At 39.4% G+C, this 15613-nt stretch overlaps 1 protein-coding gene across 1 annotated transcript; it reads left to right on the top strand.

Moving 5' to 3' along the window:
• Positions 1-4903: 4903 nt before the first annotated feature.
• txlnbb (taxilin beta b) lies at positions 4904-12243 on the top strand. The gene is made up of 10 exons (XM_034297257.1): positions 4904-5010; positions 6252-6506; positions 6658-6749; positions 6993-7163; positions 7568-7762; positions 9572-9691; positions 9925-9999; positions 10254-10346; positions 10641-10736; positions 11540-12243. The coding sequence occupies exons 2-10, from the start codon at positions 6266-6268 to the stop codon at positions 12179-12181; spliced, it is 1725 nt and encodes a 574-aa protein (XP_034153148.1). The 5' UTR covers positions 4904-5010; positions 6252-6265; the 3' UTR covers positions 12182-12243.
• Positions 12244-15613: the final 3370 nt, after the last annotated feature.

Genomic DNA, 15613 nt, shown 5'->3' with positions numbered 1-15613 from the left:
TGAACTTAAATTACAGATCCTTTCCAACCCCCAAAATCATAAATTTTTATAATTGTAATTGGTAAGTCTACAGTGAACTCCAAAGGCAGTGTCACATTTCATGTTTCCAACTTTTTGTATAAATAGCTTTGATTTGAGGATTTCCATCCATATCTGATGAACTTTTTGGAAATTACAATGTTTGTACAGTCTCCTCTTTTGGGTGCCTAAAGTATTTAAGTAGATTTACAGTTGTTTATTGTTAGGCAGGAGTTTTGGCATGCACAGAGTCATCAATGGTTAGTGTTGATTCTAAACGTTGGAGATTTAGAATATGTTGCTGATGTTTCACAAGATGAGGAAAACGTTTCAATGCAAATCAAGTGGGCATTCAAAAAGCAGGTAAATCTGAATACATTTATGGAAACACAGCTATAACCTTAGACATGCCTACAACACATTTTCAGTACAATGAAAAGAAAAAAGAATGCTCTGGTGATTTTAACAACGGCAAAATGTTGACCAAGGAAGACCTGTGTATAGAAATCTGCTAAGGTAGAACCAAAGGCCTCTAAATCTATTGGACAGCTTTTCATCACGCAGCAAAACAATGACCCAGAACATCTCACCGTTTTTTTTAGGAAACAAAATAGGTAAGATGATATTCTTGACAGGTCAATCACTTAATCTGAATCCAATTGAACATGGCTTTCACATGCTGAAGACAAGTCTGAAGTCAAAAGACCCAGACACAAACAGGAAATGAAGAGAATAACCAGGAAAGAGCGTCTAGAAATGTCTATGGCTCAAAAGCGTCAGGCAATCATTTCATGCAAAGGATATGGGAGCCAGTACTAAATACGATTCCTTTATCGTAATGTTTATTTGTCCAAATACATTTGGCATCCTAAAATGGGGGACTATGTACACAATGTGCTGTTATTTCTAAATTGTTCATCCAATATGAATGAAAAATACCCCTAGATTAAATCTGACATTATGCACTTTAACCCCACAGTGTCTGTATCTTTTTTAATCCCAAAAACATACATTATTACAGGACTTGATTTTATCTTGGGCTCACCTAGTCTTCAAATCTAAATAAGAGACCACCCCCATGCCTATAGCCTTAATGAAAGGGTTGGCTGAAAAAAGCCTTTAATGAGAGCAAACACACACAATAAGTATCTGATGATGGCATGACGTTGGCACCTGGACTGGAACTGGGTGCTGTGATCAGATGAAACATAAATAGGGCTTTTTGGCCACACGCCAGCAGTACGCCTGGCACCTCATGCCTACTGCAGAATATGGGGGTGGCTCTTTCATGTCATGCTTCCACTGATCCTTGGGTCCTTTGTTACGATCAAGGGCATGAACTCTACCAAGTACCAGGACATTTTAGCAAACAACCTGGTTGCTTCTTCTGGGATTCTGAAACTTGACCTTAAGTGGATCTTCCAGAAAGACAATCAGTTACTTGAGTCAGTTACTTGATCGGTCTCAGTCTCTGGACTTCAATGTTATTGCAAATTTGTGGTTTGAATTGAAGAGGCCGGTCCATTAGAATGATTCCTAAGATCCCTTGAAATGTGTTCTCCCATCTAATAAAAATATAGGCACTGCCTTGCATTTAGCCAAGACAATAGCCCAGAGGTTCTGTGTAGGCAATTGGCCAGACCTCTCTGGATTTGGGTGGTTTGTAATTGAATATGGTTGCCTTGCCTTATTGTGCTCTAGCAACTCCTTGTGGTGCATTGGGTGACTGTGAGCTTAATTGGGTGCCTGTGAGCTTAATGGGTGCCGGTGAGCTTAACTGAGGTTGAGCGAACAGCATAATAAGAACTAGAACAGCATCGGATGTGTCACCTTCAGTGTCCAAATCTGCTGGGAGTTGCTGCGAAGAAGGAGGGCCTTAACCACCAATCAGAAAAATTGGGGAGAGAAGAATCTATATACATATATTCAGAGAAGGGTAACACTTTATTTTGAGTGTTCCAAAAGTGTGTCTGTAGATCCTCGACAGATTATCTACTCACTATCAGTAACATTTAACTACCTATCTACTACCCCTAACCCTTACCCTGACCTTAACCTTTATCCTACCCCTCACCTTAATCTGGAGCTTTACCCTAAAACGTCTTCTAAACCTCACAATAATCCCAATCATAGCAAAAACTTGCTTCTCAACAGATAATTTGTTGAATGTTTGTTGGTAATATAACTATCTATAGGATGTCTACAAATAGAAATGGGGACTTTCAAAATAAAGAGTAACCCAGAAAAGAACCTATTCATGTCTGCTTTTAAAGTCTCACTGCCATTATTCTTGCAAGGGGGTGCACAAAGTACTGAAAACAACATTTTGGGGGGGGTGGGGGGGGGGTAACTTTAGAAGTTGTTTAACTTAGTTTAAATATCTTGAATAATAATTGTACAAAAATGTAAACTATATACATTTGTTCTAAATAAATCAAAAAAAAGACAGTGTTACAACTGTCACCTATCAATGTCTCTGTAATCATAGGGTCACAGGCCCATCACAGAACAGAGTAAAACAAATTAATAAAGGATAGGATGTATATCACAGGCCCAACACACAACAGAGTAAAACAAATTAATAAAGGATAGGATGTATATCACAGGCCCAACACACAACAGAATAAAACAAATTAAAAGGATAGGATGTATATCACAGGCCCAACACACAACAGAATAAAACAAATTAATAAAGGATAGGATGTATATCACAGGCCCAACACACAACAGAATAAAACAAATTAATAAAGGATAGGATGTATATCACAGGCCCAACACACAACAGAGTAAAACAAATTAATGAAGGATAGGATGTATACAGATACGGATGTTAAAACTCACTTTAAAGGTATTCACTAATGTCATGGTTTGTATTTAGGGGTATTTATAACAACCTCATTGTTCTATTTTGAAAAAATAAAATATGAAAAAACATTACTTTTAATTATTCATACATTTTTATTTAATTCAAAACTTGTGATAATTAGAAGTACCGCAAAATGACCACTAGATGTCTTATGATACATTTTATAAAATCCTTGAAAGCTACCAAAACAGTAGTAATATAGTTCAGTCCATTTGAAGTGTGTCCAGTGATGAACCCTCTCTCTGGAACATGGCTTAAAGAATAATCCACACTATAGCATAAAATGATATATAACATATTAAGAGTAAGCCCAACAAGGTCTGAGATGGCATAGGTTGGATGGCATATGTTTGCTAAAAAATATGCTAAATAGAGATTAATGTGCAAGTGACATCCTCTGGTGAGGAATAATTACCTCAGACTGTATTTAATAACTTGTTGTACACCCAAATCCTATCCTTCATATCCCAGCTAATATTACTACGCACACAATGATCTATTATAACATGTATTATTTTAGTATTTATGTCAGAAATAAGCCTGACATAAATACTTTTTTTGTGGCTTTGGTGCAGTAATCAATCAATCAAATTTATTTATAAATCCCTTTTTACATCAGCAGATGTCACAAAGTGCTTTTACAAAACACCTGGTCTTAAACCCCAAGGAGCAAACAACAGTAGCGTGGAATTTCAGTGGCTAGGAAAAACTCCCTAAGAATGCCAAGATTTAGGAAGAAACCTAGAGAGGACCCAGGGTGACCAGTCCTCTTCTGGCTGTGCCAGGAGAACATATTAATATTATAATTGTAATAATTAATAAATGCGTGTGGGCTGAGTCTAGAGTCTATTTAAACTTAGCCCAGGTCGGAAGCATGACCAGATGGACAAGGACAGGGACAACACGGGGGAGGGGGTGTCAGCACAGTGGCAGCTGAAATCATCAGGCATCGTCTTGTTCTGCAACACAACCAGGAGGACTCTGGAAAGGGACAGCAATGGGTCCCCCAAGCCAGGTACTCCGCAGATGGGGGCCAGGACCAGTAAAGGCTTCTTTCTGGCAACTCGACCATGCAGCTCATTTTTGTTCAAGTATTGTCGTATTGTGCTCCTTGAAACAACCACACTGTCTTTTTCCAGAGCAGCATGTATTTCTTCTGAGGTTACCTGTGGGTTGTTCTTTGTATCCCAAACAATTCTTCTGGCAGTTTTGGCTGAAATCTTTCTTGGTCTACCTGACCATGGCTTGGTATCAAGAGATCCCAGAATTTTCCACTTCTTAATAAGCGATTGAACAGTACTGACTGGCATTTGCAAGGCTTTGGATATCTTTTTATATCCTTTCCCATCTTTATAAAGATCCATTACCTTGTTACACAGGTCTTTTGACAGTTCTTTTCTGCTCCCCATGGTTCAGTATCTAGCCTGCTCAGTGCATCCACGTGAGAGCTAACAAACTCACTGACTATTTATACACAGACACTTATGGCAATTTAAAAAGCCACAGGTGTGGGTAAATTCACCTTTAATTGCCATTTTCCCCTGTGTGTGTCACCTTGTGTGTCTGTAACATGGCCTAACATTCAAGGGTATGTCAACTTTTGATCAGGGCCATTTGGGTGATTTCTGTTATCATTATGATTTAAAAAGGAGCCACAGAACTATGTGATAATAAATGGCTTCATATGATCACTATCCTTAAATAATAGGAAAAAAAATGACCAGTCATTTTTTTCTAAATCAATGCCAATTTCTGCTAGGGTATGCAAACTTATGAGCACAACTGTATGTTCTCTGGTCTATCTTTCCCTGTCTCCTTCTCCCTTCTCTTCGCCTCTTTTTCTGCCTCTCTGCCACTTTGTTACAGTCAGTATTTTTTCTTGTCTCTCTGCTTGTGTGTCTGTGTTGATGTCAATATGTTCTCATGTGTCTCTGCCTCTGTCTGTTGATGTCAGTTGGGTCCCTGTAGTCTATTTTAAGGTCTTCTTATCACAGCTGTTCTATCTGTTGGGCCACACAGCCCTTCTCTCTCTTCCTCTCTCTCTTACCCCCTCTTCATTTCTGCCAGCCAGCCTTTTTCCCCTTCCTCACTTCTCCTTTCCCCTCTCCTCAATCCTGGAGCTTTTGGTAAGAAGCATTTCAATATCTTGCATGCAATTAAACATGTTTTTTATGCATGTGTTTTCCTGTTTTTATTTTGCACATTGTAGGGATATTTTGAATGTCTTTTGGATCAACTTTTTGGAATAGGTGAGAAGTTTGTCACACTCTTGAAGTAGTGTGCTGTTTTTATCCCAGTGGCCCTGTGTTCTTTGGTATTTTATGACAAGTTGTCAGCAACAATAAAGGCCTACTGTATTTCTTTTCATTACGTTTTATATCAAGTTAATGTTGCACTTTCCAGAAGGGAATTGGAAAGACTAGGGTTGATGTCTGAAGCCCTGGCTCTTTCTGAAAGATTCTTTGGGAGTATTTTATGTAGGCATGCAAATGTGTTTCATTTTTAGAGGCTGTTGTATGTTGTATCACAATAGAAATAGATGTGGGCTATTTCATTTAGCATGAAAATATTTTACTCTGTTTTGTAAAAATTAGACTGCCATCACTCTATTACTTAAATGGACACCATCAAGAGTGAGATTGTGAAATAAATAAATAACATGCCCATATTTAGAAGTTCCTAAAATAGGGTGTGGGCCCGGAACAGGTGCCATGTGCTCTGACCATGCTGCTCTGGATATGAAGGCACCTAGTGGTGGGGGGGGGGGGGCAGCCTAATTATACACACATAAACAGGCAACAGTCAAGCACTGCAAACGTACTTTGATGGCCAAACAAACAATGGAAATTGACTGTTACTCTCTAATCTGATCTAAACTGATCATATAATTTAAAGCAATGAAACTATCTTAATGATTTTGGGAAATATTAATGTTAGAAATATTCTGTGGAAGATTAGTTTGACCTTGATCTTTTCTCCCCTTAATATAACAGTCAATGTATTGTGAGTATGTTCAAGCATAAGGCCGAGAGAGTGTTATATACAGCTAATATACTATAGATGCTTTATTGCCATGATCATCTGGTTAACAATGTAATAAGAACAGTGAAGTAATGCTTCTGTCATGTGGTAAGCTGTCTGAAACAAAGTACCACTGTATTCAACCAATTAAACTTCCCAGTTTATGTCATCTACGCGTACAGTACATGTACAAACCAATCAGCCACATTTGCTTTGCGTGTAACAGCGTTGACTCTAGGTTTCATCTCATCATTCACTACTCCCCTTCAAACAAAGGTCAAAGTAAAACTAAAATATGTCCACATTATTTGGAATTCTAATAGAATGTTGTGTTATTCTCTCTCAGCCAGGAGAATCAGAATGGAGACTTGTCATGAGAGTTGCCAGGTAGAGCCAGAACAGGGCCAGGATCAGCAGGTAGACCTGACTGATGACTTGAGTAAGCAGCTTGAAGACATCATCAATACCTACCAGGAGGACGATGAGGAGCCTGATGAGCAGGAGGAGGCGGAGGAGGTGGACGACACGCTGAAGGAGAAGGTCACCAAAAAGAGTACTGCCAAAGAGCAGAAACTGGAAAAAAAGCTGCTCAAAAGCCTTGGTTGGTAGCGTTGTTGTTCTTCTTGTTTTTCTCCTTCCTCTTGATTTTCTTGATCTTCTTCGTCATCCCCTCAGCATTAATAGTTGTTAGTATTAAAGAGAATCAATAATTGGGGTTTTATTAACGGTTCTGTCCCATTATTGCAATTCAGGCAAAGAGGCCATGCTATTGATGCAAAGCTTGAACAAGCTGGGCAGTACAGAACAAAAACTGGAGGCCATAATCAAGAAGCATGCTGAGCTGGTGAGTGCCCTTCACACCCTGTCCATACCCTGGAACTAACGTGTTGTGGTGTGTGGTAGGCAACTAGACCTTGTCTTTGACCATGTATAGTACATTCATATTATCCATTCATTCTAAGAATGTTTTATGTTACACACAAGTAGTGAAGGTTATAGTACAATGTGAGGCTCATAACCAGTACTGTCATTGGACTCTACACCTACAGGATTAACTTATTATCTTCTCCTATGGGCATGTTGGTAGCTGGAAGAGCACCGCGGAGACCAGAAGCAGCTAAAGGTTCTGCAGAAGAAGCTTCTCCAGGTGATGAAGGAGAAAGACCAGCTTCAGAGTGAACACAGCAGAGCCGTTCTGGCCCGCAGCAAACTGGAGTCCCTGTGCAGAGAGCTGCAAAGACACAACAAGACTCTTAAGGTGAGCCTCTCATTGTCACATGCTGCGCTAGAGTACCCACAATGCTTTGTGTAACAGGTAATTTTAAATACTTAAACCACATTGGATTTATCTGGTCCTGTACATGACTTAGGTCTGATAAAACAGCCTGTGTCCCTCACTAACTCAAATTGTGGAGCATGTCTATTGTTAATCAATGCATACACAGTCTGTGTGTATCTGCGCATTGTGAAGCAAGATATAGTACATACCTCCTTAAATGAGCTAGTCTGTGAACGCAACACAACTTTGGCCCCAAATGACACCTTCTAATTAACTAAGTAGGGAACTACTGTTGACCGGAGACCACATGGACCGTATGTAGTACACTAGATAGGATAGGTTCCATTTTGGATGCCCCCGAACTGTGTTCTGTGCTGGTGCAGGAGGAGACCCTCCAGAGGTGCAGAGAGGACGACCTGAAGCGGAAGGAGATCACCACTCACTTCCAGAGCACGCTGACGGACATCCAAGCCCAAATCGAGGAGCACAGCACCCGCAACACAAAGCTGTGTCAGGAGAACAGCGAGCTGGCCGAGAAACTCAAGGGCCTCATCACCCAGTATGATGCCAGAGAGACGGTATGGGGAGCTTTTACAGACGCTTGGGAGGTTGACATGTTGTCTATACCGATCATCCTTAATTAGATCTAATTATGTTATATTATATATAGTGTATTGGTAACACTTTACAATAAGGATACAGTAATAATCATTATTAAATGCATTAATTGACATGGATTCATGACATATTAATGCATCTTTAAAGCCTTGATTATGTGTGCATGTGTTAATAAACATATTAACTAATTATTAGTTAACTGTTGGAACACATATCAGAAAACATTAACTAATACATTAAAACATATTGTAAACTAATAGTTAATTAATGCATCTACAAATAATTAACTGTGTGTGGTTGTGTCAATAAACATGTTAAATGAAAAGGTAACTAATAATGCGCATGTTAAAAAACATAAATCAATACATTAATATATTGCAATCCAAATCTTAATTGATGCAAATTATCATTGGTGTGCATGTGTTATTAAACATGAATATATCTAGCTAACTGTTGAATGGCCCAATAACAAACATGAATTCATACATTAATTTAAATGATTTCATGATGACATAATGCCACTACAGATTCATGATTTGGGGTCTTCATCATAGCAAAAACAATTAAATGTTTATTATTGAACATAATTGACAACAGCTATTATTGTTCATGATGGACACAAGAAAAAGCAAGTAAGTAAGCAACAGGTCACTAAGTTACAAGTAAGGTAATGTTCACGAAGGACAAAAACCTGGCTTCTGTGACTGGACAGTATTTAGCAACAAATGACAGTAGTTGGGGGAAAGGTGTTGTTTGTTAAAGGAATTAGGGTTATTCTATATGTTGCCTTCTAAGAAATGACTTCATTTGAACTGATTATGTTCAATAATAAACGTTTAATTGTTTTTGCTATGCTGAAGACCCCAAATAATGAATCTGTAGTTGCATTATGTCATCATGAAATCATTTAAATTAATGTATGAATTCATGTTTGTTATTGGTACAATCAACAGTTAGCTAGATGTATTCATGTTTAATAACACATGCACACCAATGATAATTTGCATCAATTAAGATTTGGATTGCAATATATTAATGTATTGATTTATGTTTTTTAACATGTCCTTTATTAGTTACCTATTCATTTGGTAACATGTTTATTGACACAACCACACACAGTTAATTATTTGTAGATGCATTAATTAACTATTAGTTTACAATATGTTTTAATGTATTAGTTAATGTTCTCTGATATGTGTTCCAACAGTTAACTAAGAATTAGTTAATATGTTTATTAACACATACACACATAATCAAGGCTTTAAAGATGCATTAATAGGTCATGAATACATGTCAATTAATGCATTTAATAATGATTAGTACTGTATCCTTATTGTAAAGTGTTACCAGTGTATTTATAGCATATCTACTGGATATCTACTGTATAGAAATCTATATTATAAATATATATATACATAGATAGGTATAAAGCGCTTGTCATTCAAATTAGAATATTCAAGCTTTTTTTTAAATATACTAATAAATATTAGTGTTAACACGGTTTTTGCATTTCCCTCAAACATCCATTGAACAGACTTCATACTTTTATATCAAACTCACAATTCAACTCAGAAATTGCTGAAGATGACAGGCCAAACATGCACTCCAGGAGTCACTGTTTGACCAAAAAAGCTCGCTTCTTAAGTCAAGATCATTCTCAGTTGTTCATCTGTCTTGTTGCTCTGTTTTGTTTGTTTCTAAAAACCATGGCTCTGTAATTAATTGTGAGCCATCTTCTCACCAACAATCCCTCTCGTCTCACGATGCAGAACCTGGAAAAGGTCTTTAAACATCGAGACCTGCAGCAAAAGCTGTTGGAAACCAAACTTGAGCAGGCGAACATGATCATCAAAGACTTGGAGGAGAAACACAAGCGAGAGAGAGAGCATGTACGTTGGCATAATTCAGCACTTGAAAGACTGTATATATTTGATACAGCTTAACATATTTTATTCCCATGTATTTGTATACTCTGAGGTTTAATTGTCCATGAGAAGACCCTCATGACTTACAGTGTATATGTAAACCTTAGAAATAAAGATCAGTTAATTTTCATGTTACACACCAACATTAAAGAATTTGGATTATGGAGAATGATCCCACTTCTGTTTCTTTCCAAAAGCTGATCCATAAGGCGGCACAGTCTCAGGTGAAGGTACAGGTGCTGAAAGAACAGGAGGAAGGTTTGCAGGCCCAGGTAATTGGGCTATGTTTGCCTCACGGTCCGTTTCTGTGTTTGACTGCCCCCTCTCTCTTCCCCTCTACCATGTCTCTCATATATTAGACCGCAGGGACAATATCTGTCTTTCACTCCCACATGCCCACCTCTATCTCTGGTCCCTTTCTTCCCCAATCTCTCCCTACTTTATCATTATCTTCTCTCTTTGTCTCCTACACTCGATTTCTGTAGATCTTTTACATACCATTTTACTTCCCGACATCTCCCTCCAGCTTTCCATGTACTCTGAGAAGTTTGATGAGTTCCAGGGGACGGTGTCAAAGAGCAACGGGGTCTACGCCAGCTTCAAACAGGACATGGAAAAGGTAGACTAGGTCTTTCCTAATCCTACGTAATTGGTGAACCGCTTAAGTAAGTTCTAGTGCGTATTGTGTTAAAGGATAAGACAGCAACTGTTTTAGTATTTGTGGCACAGATCTAATTTGGGTCATGGTGCATTTTTCCATAATCATGTCCAAATATCCCGAATATATCACAAAATCCTTGCAAAACTCAACAAAATCTACAAATTGTTTGAACATATGCAAAATAATTGTACTATCAAACTTAGAACTGGATTCTATTGAAAAGATGTTAATGCAATATGTTTTATCTTATAGATGACCAAGAAGATGAGAAAGCTGGAGAAGGAGTCCATTCAATGGAAAAACCGTTTCGAGGGCTGCAACAAGTCTCTTATAGACATGCTTACAGATGTAAGAGACCATACCTTGTTGTTTTGACATGTTCTTTTATATATAAATTTCACCCTCTGTAGATATCAAGCAGACAGTTACCACGCCTAGAACTAACTTAACAAAAAAACATGCAAAACAGGAGAAACAGGATCAAAAGTATCGGAAAACTCATCATAAGCATATTGTAATGCTCTTCTTGTGGTGTAGTGTTGGGCAGGGAACCAGGCGCAGGCATATCTCACGTTCGTGGGTTTAATAAACAATCAAAACAAAACCCAACAACGAACGGAAAACTATAACTACAGACTGAATGAAATCAAAGTGCGCGACAATGCGTCTTTACAGGTAATTTTCAAACAGTACATACAAGTAACACTCACCACTGAACGAACAGACAATAACAATGATCCACAATGTGGGGAGCAGAGGGGAAACATTTAAACACATACAAATTAGTTAACAGGGACCTGGTGTGAATGATGGAGACGTGACAAAACAAGTCCAGGATGCATTTGTGTGATATGGGAAACTGAAGGTGCACGGAACGGTGGCGCTGCTGCTCACCTAACCGTGACACATATTTATCTTAATGGTATCTAAGATTTTAGTCAGTTGAATTTCATCAGGGGGCAACACACATAAAAGTAACAAAAAATAAAGAAGCCAAAAGAATGAAATCACATCTTAGACTCTTGGTGACAATAATAGATGCCCTATTCTAGTCTTATATGCGCTACATGTAATATAATAACATTTGGAGAAACATTTGTGTTTTCTCCCAAAATATATCTGTGCTGATCTTCCCCCTGTTTCCCTTCCAGAAAACCCTGAAGGAGAAGGAGTTTGAACTGTTCACCATAAAGACCCAGAAGCTAGAGAAACTGTGCCGGGCACTGCAAGAGGAGAGAAATAGCCTCTTTCATAAGCTCCAGGAAGCCAGTCCATCAACTACCACCAACGTAGCGGAGACGAACAAAAACGAGACAAAAGACCAGGGAAACCCTGTAGCTGCTGATGAGAAGCCTGATGAGACACCCTCTGAAAAACCTGCTACTGCACCCCCTGCTCCAGTAACCCCAGTAGAGTGCCCAGCACCCCCCGCTCCAGCAAAATCCACTCCTGCCACTCCCCTGACCAGAGAGCTGGACAGCCTGAAGGCCCAGAAGTCTCGTCTGGAGGAGATTCAAACGTCGTTTACCCTTTCCAACGTTATACCACCTGAGTACTTTGACAGCGAGGAAGAAGTGGAGGAGGAAAGAAACGCAGAGGAGCCGCATGGACACACTAAGGCTTTAGAGGCCAATAGCGAGGCCACCGAGGCCCCAGAGGAACATAACACAGAGATGTTGAGAGGGGACCAGATGATGGAAGGCACCACCAGCCCTTCTTCTTGTCCTCCGGCAGCAGCTGAAGAAGATGAAACCCAGGCGCAGAGAGATTGGGAACTGGAGACAGTTGACTAGTCTAGTGTGCGGTTATCGTAGGTCACAATTAGAACATTACTTTTACATTTTAGTATTTCGGAAGCCATTCTTACGCAGAGCGACTGACAATCAGTGCATTCAACCTGAAGTAATCATAACTTATTTGAATGTGATTTTTAAGAATAAACTCTAAATATATCTTCTTGTTGTCTTTCTGTGACCCTTCTAGGAGAGCTGAGAGGTTTTCTATATATGGGAACCCTAAAAATTGACTGATGATTTGATTTATTTAATTTATTACACATCTTTGCTAAAGGTGCCTTTGGTCACATGAACATCCATCTGAAATCCATCTGAAATCAAGAAATAAAAGAGGCATTCAACTCTAGCCCATTAAAACAGAAAGAGCCGTGCATCCCTCTCCCCAAATGACCTGCACACCAACACCTCCTTTGGATTGAGATTGGTGGTGATATGCTGTATCTACGACAACGTTTAGATAAGATATATTTTTTAAACACTGTGTTTTTGGAGGAGGTTGGCAATTTCAATGGGGGGATCATGTGACTGGAGGGCACCAATAACCACACTGCAGCCAATAGCTTATGACAGTTATTTAAAACCTACAGCTACACACATTTAACTTTACCATTTACTATTAGGAACAATTTCAGAAGCTAGTTTATTCAATAGATTCTTTTTTTTATTAAGCATATTATCATGATTATTCAGAAACCCATTTGTGCTTTAAACTGGCCAAACTCTCTCAGGAAATGAGACAATCCAGCCTTCTGCATGTTAACAGGCTGCCTAATTCCTTATAGTTATTGCTTCTCTCTCTGTACTGAGCTGTAACATGGTATTGAGGAATTTTTGAAGGCAATAAGGTAATATCACTGTACTTTTTCATATTAATTTAATTATTTTAAAATGTACTTAAAGTGCCTTACAAATGTATCCAGACCTCTAACCAATACCATCTTCAATTTTCTTCTGTTGTTATTGAATCAAAATTGTAAATTGAAATGTACTTTTTGACGCTGACACTGAAGTAAATTATTGTAAGATGACATTGGTTTTATGATGGGACAAACTTTACAGCGAAAATATGTTGCCTGCATAAGTATTCGACAAAGAATGTGTGGAGTATGACTTCACGCAGAGAACATGCTCCACAGATTCATAGATGTTTCTGGATTTTTTGCGAAGGAGATACTTATTCTTTTCCGATACTAGAAAAGACTGTTACCAAACCTCAGCCTGTGTGATCCAGAGTTCAGACCGCTACACCAGACTTCAGTATGCAGAATAGTTTTGACGCTGTTTTAGGTTAACAATTAGTCATAACCATAGTCAAATATTTCTTAGTAGTTTATCTTTCCAGTTTCCAGTGTAGAAATCACAATGTAAAAAATGGTGCCGGCTTGGGCCAATTTCAAATGTAATGACCGCCCAGTCATTCCGACCTGTTTCTGCCTGATTAACCTTTGATTCTGATTCCTAGTCTAGCCCCAGCCTGTACTTTAGCCTGCCTTTTGGATCCTCCCTGTATGACCTTCAGCCTGTCCCTGTCCCTCGACCAAACTTCCAGCCTCCTCCTTTTGGATTATAACAACAGGCCTCTGCAGCGCCATGCACGGGAAACCAGCACTCTGCATCCACTTGTATTCATTACATCAATACCCTGTCCCTGTGTGAGACAGCTGCAGGGCTAGACATTCCAACGATTACTCAAAGAGATTTATGAACCTTGACACATTTCCAATATTTTTTGTTATTCACATTTTACATCATCAACCTTTATGCCAAAACTTAACCTAGGAGAAGGTGATTTAGTTGATTGACAGTGATTACGCAAGTGAGTACGCCTATGAAAAGTCTGCTCGATACATCTCTGAGATGCACTGGAATTTTTAGGCGAAATATTTGAATAATTGAGAACATAGCTCATGCTGGAAATCTGTAGGTGAGAACATAGGCATAGATTACACATCGTTACACACCCCAAATGGAAATTCCAAGACAATGTAATTTAGTCAAAATAATAGATGCAGATATCTCAAACGTCATTATGACTATTTCAAATTGTTTTGCATGAAGTTTCTCATGCGAGGCATCAGATCATATTGGCCCAGCAACGCATTTCGGTGTTAGCAGGAATGGCGGTTTCAGTTACAGTGGGGAGAACAAGTATCTGATACACTGCCAGTTTTGCAGGTTTTACCACTTACAAAGCATGTAGAAGTCTGTAATTTTTATCATAGGTACTCTTCAACTGTGAGTGGCAGAATCTAAAACTAAAATCCAGAAAATCACATAGTATGATTTTTAAGTAATTAATTAGCATTTTATTGCATGACATAAGTATCAGAAAAGCAGAACTTAATATTTGGTACAGAAACCTTTGTTTGCAATTACAGAGATCATACGTTTCCTGTAGTTCTTGGCCAGGTTTGCACACACTGCAGCAGGGATTTTGGCCCACTCCTCCATACAGACCTTCTCCAGATCCTTCAGGTTTCGGGGCTGTCGCTGGGCAATACAGACTTTCTGCTCCCTCCAAAGATTTTCTATTGGGTTCAGGTCTGGAGACTGACTAGGCCACTCCAGGACCTTGAGATGCTTCGTACGGAGCCACTCCTTAGTTGCCCTAGCTGTGTGTTTCGGGTCGTTGTCATGCTGGAAGACCCAGCCACGACCCATCTTCAATGCTCTTACTGAGGGAAGGAGGTTGTTGGCCAAGATCTCGCGATACATGGCCCCATCCATTCTCCCCTCAATACAGTGCAGTCGTCCTGTCCCCTTTGCAGAAAAGCATCCCCAAAGAATGATGTTTCCACCTCCACGCTTCACAGTTATGGTGTTTTTGGGGTTGTACTCAAAAAGCTTAGATCAAAAAGCTCTATTTTTGTCCCATCAGACCACATGACCTTCTCCCATTCCTCCTCTGGATCATCCAGATGGTCATTGGCAAACTTCAGACGGGCCTGGACATGCGCTGGCTTGAGCAGGGTGATCTTGCGTGCGCTGCAGGATTTTAATCCATGATGGCATAGTGTGTTACTAATGGTTTTCTTTGAAACTGTGGTCCCAGCTCTGTTCAGGTCATTGACCAGGTCCTGCCGTGTAGTTCTGGGCTGATCCCTCACCTTCCTCATGATCATTGATGCCCCACGAGGTAAGATCTTGCATGGAGCCCCAGACCGAGGGAGATTGACCGTCATCTTGAACTTCTTCCATTTTCTAATAATTACACCAACAGTTGTTGCCTTCTCACCAAGCTGCTTGCCTATTGTCCTGTAGCCCATCCCAGCCTTGTGCAGGTCTACAATTGTATCCCTGATGTCCCTACACAGCTCTCTGGTCTTGGCCATTGTGGAGAGGTTGGAGTCTGTTTGATTGAGTGTGTGGACAGGTGTCTTTAATACAGGTAACGAGTTCAAACAAGTGCAGTTAATACAGGTAATGAGT

This window comes from Esox lucius, chromosome 15, assembly GCF_011004845.1.
Source record: "Esox lucius isolate fEsoLuc1 chromosome 15, fEsoLuc1.pri, whole genome shotgun sequence".
NCBI lineage: Eukaryota > Metazoa > Chordata > Actinopteri > Esociformes > Esocidae > Esox > Esox lucius.
This window is presented reverse-complemented; position numbering and strand designations above follow the sequence as displayed.

Excerpts from the sequence above, each read along its gene's own strand:
- txlnbb (XM_034297257.1), top strand. The coding sequence starts at position 6,266 with ATGGAGACTTGTCATGAGAGTTGCCAGGTAGAGCCAGAACAGGGCCAG. Across the intron at positions 7,164-7,567 it reads GACACAACAAGACTCTTAAG|GAGGAGACCCTCCAGAGGTG; the intron begins GTGAGCCTCTCA and ends GTGCTGGTGCAG. Across the intron at positions 7,763-9,571 it reads AGTATGATGCCAGAGAGACG|AACCTGGAAAAGGTCTTTAA; the intron begins GTATGGGGAGCT and ends CTCACGATGCAG.